Raw genomic sequence first — 17,013 nt, forward strand, 5'->3', positions numbered from 1 at the left:
CAGACAGTTTTCTGAGCAAGTTGTTCCGAGTGTTAACTTTGACTGCTATCTTCTTCAAGTGGTTGCGGTACGTCAATGACCTATCCAATGTCGTACCGAGATAATCCAGGTTTGGGTTGTGCTGCAAGCGTTGGCCATTTAAGAAAATATTTAACTCATGGTTTGCGCTTGCATTATGCAGATGGAATATGCTAGAAACTGTCTTGGAAAAGCTCGGCTGCAGGCACCATTGAGTACAGTAGTCTGCCATGAGCTTCATCTCATCATTCAGGACCTTGTCAATTTCTGAGAAGGACTGAGCTTGGTAACTGCGGCAGATGTCGTCAGCATAGATAAACTTGCGCAAGAATGTTGCTGGCAAGTCATTGATGTGCACATTGAACAGTATTGATGAAAGAACTGATCCTTGTGGCAGACCGTTAATCTGACACTTCCAGGAACTGCAGCACTTGCCCATGTGTACTCTGAACCACTTATTTTGGAAGAAGAGCTCTACTACTTTGACCACCCAATGAAGGGCAACTTGAGGGAGTTTCTACAGAAGGCCTCTGTGCCAAACTGTCTCATAAGTGGCAGCCAAATCCAGGAAGATGGCTCCTGTCTTTAGAGTTTGTTGAAAACCATTTTTGATAAAGATGGTCAAAGCCAAGACTTGATCACAGGTGCTATGTGCATCAAATGCTCAAACATCTTGAAACACACTGACAGCAAGGATATCGAGTGGTAACTCACCACGTTGTAGGGGTCCTTGCCTGGTTTGAGAATGGCAATAATCTTTGGTTGACACCAAGTGCATGGTAGCTTCTTCTCATTAATGGCCTGTATATAGAAATTGGTGAGCCACAGTGATAACTTTGGTCCAAGGAGCTTAAGGAATTCCAGCAAGATTTTATCATTCCCCACCGCTATGCCTTATTTGATGGAGGTAAGGGCATTATCTAGCACGTCGACCGTGAATGGCTCTAGTTGATTCCTGCCCACTTTCTGTTGTTGAAGTTACTCATAAACTTTAAGGCCAGAAGGGATCATTGTGATCATCTAGTCTAATCTCCTGCACATTTCAGGCCACAGAACCTCACCCACTTCTGAAAGATACCCCTAACCTCTGACTGAGTTACTGAAGTCCTCAAATCATGGTTTAAAGACTTAAAGTCACCATTTACACTAGTTTAAACGTGCAGGTGACCTGTGCCCCATGCGGCAGAGGAAGGTGAAAAACTCCCAAGATCTCTGCCAATCTGACCCAGGGGAAAATTCCTTCCTGACCCCCAATATGGCGATCAGTTAAGCAAATTGATGCCATTCATCATATGCTTTGTGTTTAAATTGCTTCTCTAGTGGAACCTTTGCTAGCATGTCTGTGATATAGGAACAAATTATGCAATCTTACCTAGTACATCATTCAGTAATAAATTGTTTAAGTGGTTTTCCTATTTCTTATCAATTTCAAATTTGCTATCTTTTAATTTCAGCACATGTCCTCTTTCTTGTAAGTCAGCAAAGGGAAATAGAAACATCAAAATAACTATTTGTAACATTCATTATTTTATATTTATATATATATATATATAGTGCTGAAATTTCCCCTCCCCCACCCCAGCACTACTAACGTAAGCAGACAATTCCAGTAAAACCAACAATATTGTTCTTTTTACTTTAATTTTTGAAGCCTTCCTCCCATAACCCTGTAAACATTGTTGTTGTCCTTTTCAAAACCTCTTTTTGCTGTACTTTGGTAGAGAGGAGATGACCACAACCAGATGTACTCAGAATAAGGACTTGTCACCATTTTTATATAATAATAATAATTATATAGAGAGAGTTTTAACATTTTATTTTACAGCTAATAACTATAGAGTATAATCCTGCCCCCACTGAAGCTAATGGGCATTTTGCCATGAACTTCATTGGGGCCAGGTTTTTACCCAAATTTATTTTAAAAAAATAAGCCCTGACCATTAGCTTCACAATTTACTTCTACCAAAAAGTGAACCTCAGCAACAGTCTTTCATTCTGCTGGTGTTAAAATTATACATATTTGCAATTGATCTTTTTTTCTTTATTAATGAAGATTGAAAGTATGCCAGGATGCTCAGCACAAGGGCTAAATTCTAGTATCCATGACAGGAGAGTAGATTAAATGGAAGCAGCCCTGGTTCTGAGAGCTAAATTCCAAAACAGTCCAAGAATAGTCACGTTTTATGTATGCAACACAACTCTCCGAGGAGAGAAGAGACCCTGTAGGTATCTAAGTTTCCACCAATCAGCATTCACAAAGCTGCCTAAATGTTGATGCTGCCTCACAGGTAATGAGCTGCACAGTGCGTTTCCCAGTGTAGGTCACTCACCTAGGATGCAGGAGAACCAGGTTCACAATCCCTGCCTCATTCAAAGTAGTGACTTGAACCAGTTTTCAGTTAAAGTAGCCTAACCAGTGGGCTATTCTGGAGTGGACCTTTCTGCGTCTCTGCTTTTGGAGCTGTTTAACTTTTTATAAATAATTAAATATTCATCATGCCAGAAAAACTGACCCTGTGGTCCATGGGTTAGGGCACTTCCCTGCAATGTGGGGTTAAGTTCCTACTATAACTCAGCTATAGCAGGGATTTGAATCCAGTTCTCTCACAGCCTGAGTACCCTAACCACCGGGCTATTCTAACCACTTTGACTCTCATTTTTCATTAAAAAAAAAATCAAGTTTCATTCTGATGGGTTTAAGTTGCTAAAGAATGGGCATCCTAAGCAGCTGACCTGGGTTAGACACCTAATTGCAGGACAGCATTCACAGCTGAGGATCCCAAGCTGACAGAGATGTGTCTGTCTCTGATGTGGCCTCTAAGCGGTTGTCTTCAACATTTCACTCCTGACTAGTTTAGGCAGCTCTCCACTCCAGTTGCTGGCTTTTGAGAATCCCTTCCTTGGGCACTTAACATTCTCCATATCTGTATCGGGACTTGGGCACTTAACTTGGGACTGAAGATTCCAGTAGACAGCAGACTTCCTAGGGGTTAGGCATTGCACTGCAGAGTGGAGCTATGCCTAACTACCTTTGAGGATATGGGTCTTTGTGAAAAGAAATATAGGCGCTTTGAAAAGAGACAAAGTACACTTCTACAATTTCCCAGTGGTTTACAAGCTAGAAACTTATTCATGACTAATTCCTCTGAAACTCAGTTATAAGATTTGATAGCTATAGTAATTGCTCTATCATAAACCTTATACTGTATTTCACAATTACAGTTTAATGAGTGATATAATACAGAATTTAAAATTGAGCCAACATGACCCCAATTGAGTCTCAATGAAGCCACCTACACTTCTATGTTTTAATAGGGCATACATGAGTGTAACTGTAACTTGGAATAATATAAGCATCAGCTTTCAAAACTTGTGTTAAAGTTTCTTAAATCTTCAGCTTTTAGGTCATTTTCCTTTTTTCAGCATAACTATTTGCTTTTTTTAGTATTAACACTATTGCATCATTCTATTTTAATATTAAAATGTACTGGTTGCTACTAGAGCAGAGTCCTACCATTCTTATCCTTAAACAACAGAAAGCCACTATGTCAATAAAATATAAACTCATCCTAAAATATCTTCCTAATCATAACCAGCCATATGACTTTCCTCCCTCAACCACTCTATTTAACCGCCCCCCACTTCTTTTTTCTAGTTACATGGGTGCTCTCATCTCACTTATATCTACTTATATCAAGCCGCACCTGTTTCAGTGAGTCAGCAGAAATCAGTCTGGTGTGTTTTAACTCCAGCTAATAGGGTCATTCAACATAAGAACCGTGCCACCCTGTTATGTCCATCTTTTTACTTAGGCTTATGGGCCCATTCATATTAAAACCTATATTTACTGTGAGTGTAACTCTGGATACCTTGTTTGAATTTATTTTTTACATCTAACAAAATTATTGGTGTGTATAAGAATGGAACAAAGAGTATCAAACATACACCCCTCCACATCTCGCTATTTTACTTGGTTGGATATGGACTTTTTTTTAAAAATCCAAACGCACTTAGATCCTGATCCTGTAATGAGCTCTTCAGGGATACAGGGGTATGCTCACATATTGCTTATTGGAAGATGGGGTCTTTAGACTGTAATTCCAAAACTTTGCGCTAAGCATTATATCACATTTACTCAATGCTCCTTTTTGCCTTTGAACAATTTAATAGAATTGCTATCTCTCATTTTGCATAGGTCTATGTGTATGCCATTTATCTCTAAGAGACTGAAACTCATTTGATACATTTTCATTGTGAAAATTCTGTAAATTACGGGATGGCTGGGAGAAATTTAACATTACACTAACTGAATGCTAATGAAGATTTGGGGGAAAATTATATTTAAGTTTAACATCTTGTATTTAGTTTGTCATTTTGAGTATTATATTTTAGAAAACAAATGTGTTCCTTGTTTTGCAGCAGAACTTGTATTTAATTTCACACTAAATAGTAAGTGCACAATCAGGTATCATCAGATATACTTACTATTTAAATGTTGCTTATGTTTAAAGCTAAGATTTTGTCACAGAAGTCACGGAATCCATGACTTCCAGAGAGCTCTGTGACATTTTTCGCTTCAACCCCGGGGTGGCTGGCTGGCAGGGGCCCCCACAGCTCCCAGCCACTGTGAGCAATGGGGGCCCCTCACAGCTCGTTTGGTTGCATAGTATGGAAGCTCTTTTCAGTTCATTTGTTGTGTCAGTCTCTATTAGTATACTGTGTTCCATTGTGTGTCATCTGGCTGGAAAGCAGTCAGTAAAAAAAAAAAATGCTCAAATTAATTGAAGAATCCACCTCTAGTCCCCAATCCTTTATCAAGAACTGCTAGCATGTACCCTTGTTCCCATGTAGATTCCCATTAAAGTCAATGGACTTCCCAGGGTCTGTGCTAATGGCTATAGTAGCCTCGTAGTGGGCTTGATCCTGTAGCATTGAAATCAATGGAAGTTTTGCCATTTACTTCTACAGGCACAAGATCACACAGAGTGTTACTGCAGAAACCCTGTATTTCACATGGCAGAGCAAGTGTACAGTGAGGTATCATTAAATACCGTAGCTGTTTAAGTATTCCAGGAAAAGCCTAGAGAAATGCATGGTAAAGATTTTAGCTGCTTTATTTAAAATTAATTAGGAGGCATAGTAAGATGGTGTTTTTACTCCATACTAATTTTTGTAGCATTTGTGAGTGTGCAATCTTCAGGTATGATTCAGTTATCATTTATGTTACTTGGGTTATTGACATATTTAAGATAAAGACTTTAATGAGTTTTAACATATGTGCACAATTTTATAATGATTATACATTTTGTATGAATTATGCTTCTTAATATTCTCATTGCTAATTATTTTATTAAATCTAATACAGTAAGAAAGAGAGAGATATTTTTGGAGCCTATGCAGCTCTAATAATGACAAAAAACATCTCTGACCCTCTTATCACCCCAAAATTGTTTGTTTTTGCTCTAGAACAGTTGTTGATTGATGAATACAAAGCCTTGTTCAGATATTATACAGTAGCCATACAATTTGATATTTCCTAACCTTCCTGTACAAAACCTGGAATGCAAATATCTTCCTGTTTACTTTTTCAATCTTATACTTTGCTTTATTTGTATTCTCTTAATTGTGAAGGAATACATATAAGTTGGGCCCGATCCTCAGTTGGTATAAACTGCCATAGCTCCATTGGTTTCAACTGAGTTATGACAATTTACACAAGTTGAGGTCCTGGCCCAAGGTGTCTTACTTGGATTGGGCCCTAAATGCTTATTGTTGTATTTAAAGTCCCTAATTTCATACTCAAATCTGAGTATGTTGATGATTTATCGGATTTGTTTAAAAGATAAAAAAATAAAGTTGCCATCTTCAGATAAGAATTATGATCTGGTCCTGCAGACACTTAAGCACATAAGTAACTTTACATATGTGAGTAGTTTCACTGAGTTAAAATAATAAGCCTTGATCTTGCAAGTGCTGAGTACTCTGGCTTTAATCCATTAAAACATTTAAATTCAAACAATATGAAGCTCAATTGAAATTAATGGGACTACTCACATGCTTAAAATTAAGCACGTGCTTAAGTGTTGTATTACTCAGGACCAGAGTGATCAGTAACTTGTGGGATCAAGCCCAAAGAGCATTGTGAGACCCTTACTTCAACATAACATGTTGCTGTCTGTATCTAGTGCTGTTGACTCTGAGATTAGATACATAAATATTGAACAAAATATATTTTTCAAAAAATAATCAGGTCTCAATGAACAAACTCCAGGGTGGCAAGGATAATGACATTCTGAGTGCATGTAAATACACACGAAAACTACAAATGATGTTTACTGATAATTTCTCACGTTACAACATAAAAGTCCTGAAATTTTGATTTGTTTATGTTTATTTTCTAAATTTCTGAGGCACATTCATTATTGGAAATCAAAGTTGAAAAACAATTGGGATAAATGGGAAGCTTCAGTTTGTAATTAAATTGAATATACTGTAGTCTTTCAGCAACATTATATCTGATTTTTATATCCAGTTATTACTTTGTATGGTTTTTATCTATATCCCACTCCAGTAGTTTGCATTTATCTCTGCTCTTGCATACTGGAGCAATAACTGGTCAGTTCTTTTAATTTTGAATATATGGGTGCATAAGTCAATATTGGAAGAGTATTTTTTCAGAAAAGTATACAGTATCAAATTAGCTAACCCAGTGATAGTCAGACTGAGGTTCGGGAGCCGCAAGTGGCTCTTTAATGTGTCTCCTGTGGCTCTTTGCAGCACATGATATTAAAACACTGTGCGATTTAATTGTAAACCAATCAGGCTGCTTTTACTATATTACTAACCAATTGTAGTTGATATATATTATTCTGACCAAGTATTATTTTATATTAAATGAAACAATGAATTCACACTACTGTGCCTCTTTTGGGTAATGTTGATCGCTAATTTGACTCCTGAACCACTGAGGTCTGAGTAGCACTGAGCTAACCTATCATATTAAGCAGAACAAGATTTGATTTTAATTTAGCATAGATCTAGGATGACCAGACGACCCGATAAAGTTGGGACTGTCCCGATATTTTACCTTTTGTCCCACTTCCCAGCCAATGTACGATTGGGATGCCATTTGGCTCGATATTCAGGTGAGGGGGTGGGTGGTGGAGTAAGGAGGGACACAGCAAGCCAGCGGCAGATGCGGGGGTGAGGAGGTGAGCGGCGAGCCAGCAGCGGGCGGGGGGAGTCTCGTGGCGGGCAGGGGGTCTGGCGGGGGGAGTGAGGAGGCGAGCAGCGGGCAGGCAGGGGTGGGAGGAGGCAGGTGGGGGGTCTGGCGAAGGAGTGAGGAGGCGAGTGGAGGGCAGGCGCAGGGGTAAGGAGGCTGGGAGGGGGTCTCCCCCCAAGCCAGAGTCCCGACTCCTGGCGATTGCTGAGCAGAGCGGGGCTGCCCTCTCCTTGAGGCTGGGAACAAAAGTTGCGCTTCAATTCAGCTGTCACCTGCCAGCAATTTGTGACCAGGCTTAGCACTACGCCGGATCCAAACCCACTCTTTGCGAATGAGCTTTGGGATCCAATCCAAAGTGAACTGAAGTCGCACATTTATTTTAAGGGGTGGGGGTAGCACCCCACAGAAAGCTCTGCCGTCCGGGAGACTCACTCTGCAGCGACAACAGAGAGGAAAACCCATCCCAGCCAAATGAGCCCGAGGGGACTGCTGACTCCCAGACGAGCCCCAGGGCTGGAGTGTTCCAATGGCTCTTGGCACCCAGGGCTGAGTGACAGCCCTGGAGCGGGACCCCTCTGCGCTCGGGGTGCCCCTAAGAAGGGCTGGGTAGGGCAGCTCGCACCCAGAGCCAGGCAGGGAGTCCCCTGGGGCCAGCTCCGTGGATGCAGAAGAAGGGCTAGAACCGCCAGCTCTGAAATGAGATGTGGCTCCATGTTCGATTGGGGAGGCTGCTAGAAGTGGAGCATTGCCATTTCCAAGCTTTTCTTTCCCAACCTGTTTTTACATGGTTGGGGGGGAGGGGAAGGAGCAGGTGCCCTGCAGAGGTAATAGCTGCATCTACCCCCAACAGAGCATGTGCAGACAGGCCCACTGAGCTCATGGTGGAGCCAGGGCTGCAAAGGCTGCTGCTGAAGCTGTGCACTTTCTGATTCTGCCCAGGGCAGGCCAGGGTTGAGTGCTGCTAAGCTGCTGCCCAGGTCACTTACCAACACTGGTGAGCAGGGACTGCACCTGGGGGGCGTGCACCTGACTCAACTCGGTGCGAGTGCCCCGCACGTGGCAGCCTTGCTGTTAGCCTAGCTCTCTGACCCCAGCCATTCCCAAAGGCACACAGATCGCATGGCCTTGACATCATGAGTGGCGATCCAGACACTGCCTCTCTGGGCACACGTGGCTGCTCTAAAGGGACCCAGAGTTTTCAGAAATCAACCCCCTCTCCAGAATTATTTTACTGCAACAGGAGTCTCTGTGATCACCACTGACAGACTCCTGCTGTCTCCTTCTGAATGCTCCATTCCAGAGGAAGGGCTCCAATTGTGCACCAGTTATTGCCCTGGGCTCAGTGGAGTCACTCCGAATTTGCGCTGGTGTAAATGAGGGTAGAATCTGAAGTTTCAGGGGTGGGTGCTGCCTCAGTCTCTAGTTGATTCCCCAGCCTAGGCGGAGCGTGGGATTTGTGATGAAAGACACATTATCACACTGAGGAGGTGAGCTCAGAAGTTACAATTGGTGGGGTCATTACAGACTCCTAGAAAGTCCTTCCCAGTGAAGGTAAATATTTCTAACACACTGTCCTGACCTCAGGGCACAGGTTGGGGTGTGACTGTCGGCAGTAGGGATTTGCTCTGTGGGTTTGCTTTTACAATTGATTCAAGATATTTAGGGCCAAATCCTGATACACAATCTTCTCTTGGGATTACAGGTAGTAACCTGCTAGCATGATTAGGCTCCCAGGGTATACTGTGATTTGGAAACAATATAGCCTGCTCAAATCCATGTGGCGCTCTTGGACACCAAGAGGGGACATGGCTAACGGGGAGGGGAAGGGAAAGGTGTATTAGGGGAAAGCCAGGACACTCTATGGGCCTGACCCAAAGCCCATTCAAGGGATTATTATCATTAATCACTTGTATTGTCTTGCTGGGCGGAGGGGTTGGCAGGGGGAGTGAGGAGGGACTCAGCAAGCCGGCAGTGGGCGGGAGGTGTGTGTCCGGAGTGACGAGGAGGTGGAGCCTGGGGTGGAGTGGGGCCAGGGGTGGAGTGGGGGCGGGACCAATGGCGCCCCAATGTGTCCCAATATTTTATTGTTGCGATCTGGTCACCGTACATAGATCAGTTCCTTTAGGGTGTTTTTAAACCCATACAGATCTTTACCACAACCTTTGCCAATATTGGCCAAACTCAGGTTCCAGATTGGACATAGATTTTATACTCTAGTTAATAAAAATATTGATTTAATAAGGTTCCAGGCTTGTCACTCTGTGTGTCACTCCGAAGCCTAGAATATCTGTTGAGTTAGTGTGAAACGATAGAAACAGCTACAATCATGGTTGAAAGCTCTTTTTCTTTAGAATATCACCAGGTTCAATTATTGCTGGGATTGATGGTCTGTTATTGTGCATATTTTAAATTCTCAGTAATTTTGACTTTACAAATTACACCTGTGTGGTGTACAGCTACCATAAAGCACATATCTATGCCAGTAGTATAGACCAGTGTGATATCAGAATTAACTCAACCAATCACATTATAGCTAAGTTGCATGCAACCGTTTCATTGGTTGCAGAGGAGAGACTGCACAGATGGTGGATTATTTTGCCCAACTGCAACATCTGTGTTCAGCATGGCGTTAAGCTAGCAGTATTCATTATGACTATGATGAGGTCTTTTAGAAAAACATAACTGAGTGAAAACAGGAGTCTAACATGGGTTTTCTTTACAGTGAACTTAGTGATCATGCATAATAACTGAAGTAACACATCTAAATATAAGGACAACATTGGCAGCAGCAGTGCAAGCTTCATCACATTGCCTTATCAGTATGCCTGCCTCGTACAGAGAGAGGGGCTGATTCTAAAAGAAAAGAACAGTCCTTCATGTCCATTTGTAACCAAACTTAAACTATATAGGCTATTGAACAGACCTCAGTTTTTAATAACTTTTCGTCAGTTAGGGCCAGTTTTTCAAGGTAGTTAGGCACCTAAAAGTACAGAAACAGATACGTAGTGGGGTTTTCAAAAGCACTTAAGCAGGTTAGGTTAACCTAATTCTTAACATGTATTCTTAGATGCCCACATAGCTTTTGACAATCTGACCCTATCTGACCAGAGCTGATCCTGAGCCAGTGACCTAGAAGTGAAAGATTCCCATTACCACCTCCTTGAGTCATCTGTGGCCAGATTTGTAAAGATATTTTTGTGCTTAAAGATGTAGTCAGGAGCCTCGTGGGACTTTCAGAAGTATCTAGGGCCTAGATCCACAAAAGGACTTAGGCACCTAGAAAATCACTAGAATCCACAAAGCCTGAGTTAGGCCCCCAGGCTCTCTATACAATGTCTGGGGAGAGATAATTGCCTAAGGCCTTGGCTACACTTGCAGCTGTACAGTGCTGTGAGTTAAACCTGTCTTCGTACAGCTGAGTAGGGAAAGCGCTGCAGTCTGTCCATACTGACAGCTGACAGCGCACTGTCGTGGCCACATTTGCAGCGGCATTGGGAGCGGTGCATTATGGGCAGCTATCCCACAGAGCACCTCTTCCCATTCTGGCTCTGTGTGTTATGGGAAGGGGGTGGGGAGTGCGGGGCATTCTGGGTCCTGTCCCAATGCCCCGTGATGCATTGCTTCGCATCCCAGCAATCCCTGTGTTTCCGTCCACATTTGGCACCATCTTTCAACGGTTTCTGTGCAGTGCGATCTGTGTTCCATTTTGGTCTGGGGGAAATGGAGCCCGAACTGCTGAGGAGTATGCTGACGAGTCTCGCCAGCACATCACGTTTGGCAGTCGAGCTATTCCTTAAGATCCAAAGTTACAGTGAGGAGTCCGACGATGATATCGAGTCGCATAACGCGTACGACACGAGATTGCTTGTGGCATTCACGGATATGCTCAGCACCGTGGAACGCTGCTTTTGGGCTCGGGAAACAAGCACTGACTGGTGGGATCACATCGTCATGCAAGTCTGGGATGACAGAGCAGTGGCTGCAGAACTTTCAGATGAGAAAAGCCACTTTCATGGGACTGTGTGAGGAGCTCGCCCCCACCCTGCGGCGCAAGGACACGAGATTGAGAGCTGCCCTGCCGGTGGAGAAGCGGGTGGCTATTACAATCTGGAAGCTGGCAACTCCAGACAGCTACCGATCAGTCGCGAACCAGTTTGGATTGGGAAAGTCGACCGTTGGAATCGTGTTGATGCAAGTTTGCAGGGCCATTAATCGCATCCTGCTCAGAAGAACCGTGACTCTGGGTAACGTGCAGGACATAGTGGATGGCTTTGCACAAATGTGTTTCCCTAACTGTGGAGGGGCGATAGATGGGACGCATATTCCTATTCTGGCACCACCCCACCTAGCATCTGAGTACGTTAATCGGAAGGGGTATTTCTCTATGGTTCTCCAGGCGCTTGTGGATCACCGTGGGCATTTCATTGACATTAACACAGACTGGCCTGTTCAGGAAGCTGCACGCATCTTTCGGAACACTGGCCTGTTCAGGAAGCTGCAGGCTGGGACTTTTTTCCCAGAGCAGAAGATCACAGTAGGGGAAGTCGAAATGCCCATTGTGATCTTTGGAGACCCTGCTTACCCGTTAATGCCGTGGCTCATGAAACCCTACACAGGGAGCCTTGACAGCAGCAAGGAATGGTTCAACTACAGGCTGAGCCGGTGCCGAATGACTGTGGAGTGTGCCTTTGGCCGTTTAAAGGGCTGCTGGTGATCTCTGTATGGGAAGTTGGACTTGGCTGAACACAGCATCCCCGCAGTTATATCCACGTGCTGTACCCTCCATAATATTTGTGAAGGGAAGGGTGAAAGATTCAGTCAGGCATGGACCTCCGAGGTTCAACACTTGGAGGCTGACTTTGCACAGCCACAGAGCAGGGCTATTAGAGGGGTCCAGCACGGGGCTGCAAGGATTAGGGATGCCTTGAGGGAGCAATTTGAGGCTGAAAACCAGCAGTAATGTCTGGTGCCCTGCATGGGAGTGAAGTGCAGTGGTTACAATGTTAGTAGGAATCTGTGTTTGCTACGCTGACTTGCAGTGCCTGTTTCTTTCCTGGGCTAAGGTATCTTTTACTTTATGCAATAATAAAGAATGTTTTCAAAGCCAAAAAATCCATTTATTGAAAATAAAATTCATTTATTGAAAAGAATCAGAAAGGGCAAGGGGGTGTGGTGGGGAACGGTACAATCACAGATTTGCGTATGTCCTCTCTGGAGTGCTGTGCAATGAGGGCTGCACTTCAGGATAGCTATACTGCATGGTGATGGGGGTTGAGTGCAGATGGTAAGGGTCGTAGTTTTCAGGGCTGGGTGGTGAAGATACAGGTGTTGGAGGCAGCTGGTGGCGGTAAGAACCCGGATGTTGGGGAAAGTGGGTTGGAGGTGACATGGGGGCACAAGGGAAAGAGTTTTGGGACAAGGGCTGCAGGGGGGGCGGGCGCGGTAGTGCTCTGCCTGCATGGCGACGAGCGCCTGGATAGAGTCCGCTTGGCGTTCCAGGATGCTTATCAGCCGGTCCGTGCTTTGCTGCTGGTGCTCCGTGCTTCGCCGCCGGTGCGCTGCGTTTTCCTGGCGGATCCTGCTTTCGCTCTCCCTCCACTCCTGCGCTTTTTGATTCTCTTTAAGAGATTGCTGCATCACTTCTTGCAGCATGTCGTCTTTGTTTTTTCACAATCTCTTCCTGAGTTTTCGCAGTCTCTCAGCCGGTGATAACACGGACGGCTGAGGTCTCAAGGTTGCATCTGTAAAGGCAAAATGCAACACTTAACAGAGGCAGCATTGTTTATAACAGACAGAGTAATGATTCCCCCGCACTTAAGGAGGGCACACACAGTCTACACAATAGCATAATTTTCCCGTTCCAAAGAGAATGCACATAACCCATGGGAGCCCCAAAATGTTGAGTAAGGGGGACTGATTGTTTCATGGCTGTACTGTCCTCTGAGTTTCTGTGCCTTGGGGAGAGCCAACTGCTGCAGGGGGCACCTACACTGAACACTGTCCCAACATTTTCCACAGGAGTTCATCCTGGACGATATCTCGCTGCTGAGGGTGACCTGGGAAGCAAGGGAGGGTCTTCTACTGCAATGCGGCTTCCGCCCTGGCCCCTATGCCGCTTGCCTGTGTGCAGCAATGCCCCCCCCCCGCCCCTCGCGGCACAGTGGCGTGGACACGTTAGCCTGACTGGGACAAGGACCACGGTGGCTCTCCCAAGAAACCTGCGCAAACGCATTGCTCACGTTCTGGATGAGACTTTCGAAGAGATTACCGAAGCCGATTACCACGATGTGATAGACCACATCAATGCGCTATTCCGCATCTAGGCATGCATGCAGCCCTAACCCACCTCTCCCAAAGAGCCCGCACCGAAAAATTCCTTCCCCCCCCAAAAAGCCACTTACTGGGAACCTGCTCTTCTGTTTGTCCTCCACCAAGTATCGGCTGCTGCGACTGGCTACTTTCCTCCTGGCTCGAGAAGAGCTCCTGGCTGCATGCCTCCAGGGATTCTGGGGTGTCTCCCCCCGCCCCAGCACCCTCACTCCCGCTTTCTTCCTCCTCGTCGTCCTCCTCTTCCTCCCCCCGCTTTGAAGTGTCCATGGTGGTGCTCGGAGTGGAGGTGGGGTCACCCCCAAGTATCGCGTCTAGCTCTTTGTAGAATCGGCAGGTCATGGGGGGAGCACCGGAGCGGCCGTTTGCTTCGCGGGCTTTGCGGTAGGCAGTTCGCAGCTCCTTCACTTTAATCCTGCACTGCAGTGCGTCCCGCTCATGGCCCCTTTCCATCATGGCCCTTGATATCTGTCCGAAGGTATCGTAATTCCTATGGCTGGAGCGCAGCTGGGACTGGACAGCTTCCTCCCCCCAAACACTGATGAGGTCCAGCAACTTGCCATTGCTCCATGCTGGGGCTCGCTTGGCACGTGGAGGCATGGTCACCTGGAAAGATTCGCTGATAGCACTACACACCTGACTGAGCAAACAGGAAGGGGATTTTTAAAATTCCTGGGGAATATAAAGGGCGGGGCTGATGGTTGGTCACCTGAGGCCAGGGCACTAGAGTTCGAACTGATGACCAGAGTGGCTAGAACAGGCATTGTGGGATACTGTCGAATACTTCTGGAGGCCAATCAGAGCGCATTAGGCAGCCACACTGGCGCAGCAGCGGTAGCGCAATACTCTTTATTCCTCTCGGGGAGGTGGAGTACAAGCAGCGCCATAGCCGCGGAGATACAGTGCTGTACGTGCCTTGCCAGTGTGGACAGGGAGTGAGTTACAGCGCTGGGGGCGGCTTTATTGCGCTGTAACTCTCAAGTGTAGCCAAGGCCTAAGAATTAGATCCACAAAAGCCTACATGTAAGGCAGGGAGCTACCTAAGCTAGCCAATAACAGATGCCACTAAGAGGGGTGTGTTATAAGCCCAGCCCAGCCCCTTTCATGGAGTTAGGCATGTAAATATGGATGGGAGGTAGGCATCTCCTTCTCCTGAAGTTAGGTGCCAAAGCTGTTTTGTTTGGGGGAAGTGGGTTGCTTGCAAAAAGTAGAGGAGGCACCTCCCTTGTAACTTTTAGTCCAGTCATTAGAGCACTCACCCAGGATGTTGGCAATCCAGGTTCAATTCCCCACTCTGCTTGAAGGGGAGAAAGGATCTGAACAGGGATCTCCCTTCTCCTCATAGACTTTAAGGTCAGAAGGGACCATTATGATCATCTAGTCTGACCTCCTGCACAACACAGGACACAGAATCTCACCCACCCACTCCTGTAACAAACCCCTAACCTATGTCTGAGTTATTGAAGTCCTCAAATCGTGATTTAAAGACCTCAAGGTGCAGAGAATCCTCCAGCAAGTGACCCGTGCCGCACGCTGCAGAGGAAGGCGAAAAACCTCCAGGGCCTCTGCCAATCTGCCCTGGAGGAAAATTCCTTCCCGACCCCAAATATGGTGATCAGTTAAACCCTGAGCATGTGGGCAAGACTCACCAGCCAGCACCCAGGAAAGAATTCGCTGTAGTAACTCAGATCCCACCCCATCTAACATCCCATCACAGACCATTGGGCATATTTACCTGCTAATAATCAAAGATCAATTAACTGCCAAAATTAGGCTAGCCCATCATACCATCCCCTCCATAAACTTATCAAGCTTAGTCTTGAAGCTAGATGTCTTTTGCCCCCACTACTCCCCTTGGAAGGCTGTTCCAGAACTTCACTCCTCTAATGGTTAGAAACCTTCGTCTAATTTCAAGTCTAAACTTCCTAATGTCCAGTTTATATCCATTTGTTCTTGTGTCCACATTGGTACTAAGCTTAAATAATTCCTCTCCCTCCCTGATATTTATCCCTCTGATATATTTATAAAGAGCAATCATATCTCCCCTCAGCCTGCTTTTGGTTAGGCTAAACAAGCCAAGCTCGTTGAGTCTCCTTTCTTAAGACAGGTTTTCCATTCCTCGGATCATCCTTGTAGCCCTTCTCTGTACCTGTTCCAGTTTGAATTCATTCTTCTTAAACATGGGAGACCAGAACTGCACAGAATATTCCAGATGAGGTCTCACCAGTGCCTTGTATAACGGTATTAACACCTCCTTATCTTTACTGGAAATACCTCGCCTGATGCATCCCAAGACTGCATTAGCTTTTTTAACGGCCATATCACATTGGCGGCTCATAGTCATCCTGTGATCAACCAATACTCCGAGTCCTTCTCCTCCTCTGTTACTTCCAACTGATGTGTCCCCAATTTATAACCAGAATTCTTGTTATTAATCCCTAAATGCATGACCTTGCACTTTTCACTATTAAATTTCATCCTTTTACTGTTACTCCAGTTTACAAGGTCATCCAGATCGTCCTGTATGATATCCCGGTCCTTCTCTGTATTAGCAATACCTCCCAGCTTTGTGTCATCCGCAAACTTTATTAGCACATTCCCACTTTTTGTGCCAAGGTCGGTAATAACAAAATTAAATAAGATTGGTCCCAAAACCAACCCCTGAGGAACTCCACTAGTAACCTCCTTCTAGCCTGACAGTTCACCTTACACAAAGGGGTAATTAAACCTGGGTATCCAATATCCTAGGTGAGTACTCTAACCACTGAGCTAAAAGTTATAAGAGAACCCCCTCCTCCAACTGGATTTTGTGGAGGGTCCAATTCGATAGGCATGCTCTGAGAATGCCTATCAGATTAGGCCCTGCAAGTGAGATAGGCAGGGAAACGCCTATTTTCACCTGATTTGAGGGTCCCTCTGAGGCTTAGGCATGCAGTGAAACATTAGAGTGAAACATGATGTATATGACCTGAGGCAGAAACTTCTGGTATGTCTACACTGCAGTTAAACACCCACAGCTGGCCTGCGCTGGCTGGCTCAGGCTCCCAGGGCTCAGGCTAAGGGGCTGTTTAATTGTGGTGGAGATGTTCAGACTCAGGCTGCAGCCCGAGATCTGGGACCCTCCCACCTCACAGAGTCCTAGAGCCTGGGCTCTAGCCTTCTCCTCTACATCGCAATTAAACAGCCCCTTAGCCCAAGCCTCTGGGTTTTTAACTGCAGTGTAGACATACCCTTAGGCATCCAGGGGTCTGTCATGGCAAAAATTGGGTACCAAGGAATTCTAAGTGCCTACAGTGTTAGGTGGCAGGTGAGTAGGAGTTTTGAGGATCTTAGTGGCACCTAAATTTTGGATTTAGGCATCTAAGTGGAGAGATAGGTACCTAAGACCCTTTGTGGATTCAGCCTACCTCCCTAACTCCCTCACACATAGGTGCTTTTGAAAATCC

The 17,013-nt window shown here is 45.2% G+C and overlaps 1 protein-coding gene across 1 annotated transcript in view; it reads right to left on the reverse strand.

The window, feature by feature from the left end:
• Positions 1 to 12,892, reverse strand: part of ZCWPW2 (zinc finger CW-type and PWWP domain containing 2) — a 133,777-nt gene extending 120,885 nt beyond the window's left edge. Inside the window, exon 1 of the mRNA XM_065398417.1 lies at positions 12,695 to 12,892. Coding sequence (XP_065254489.1) covers positions 12,695 to 12,892 — 198 coding nt within the window. The remainder of the gene's footprint in view (positions 1 to 12,694) is intronic.
• Positions 12,893 to 17,013: the final 4,121 nt, after the last annotated feature.

The sequence above is a fragment of the Emys orbicularis genome, chromosome 2 (assembly GCF_028017835.1).
Source record: "Emys orbicularis isolate rEmyOrb1 chromosome 2, rEmyOrb1.hap1, whole genome shotgun sequence".
In the NCBI taxonomy this organism is placed as follows: Eukaryota; Metazoa; Chordata; order Testudines; family Emydidae; genus Emys; species Emys orbicularis.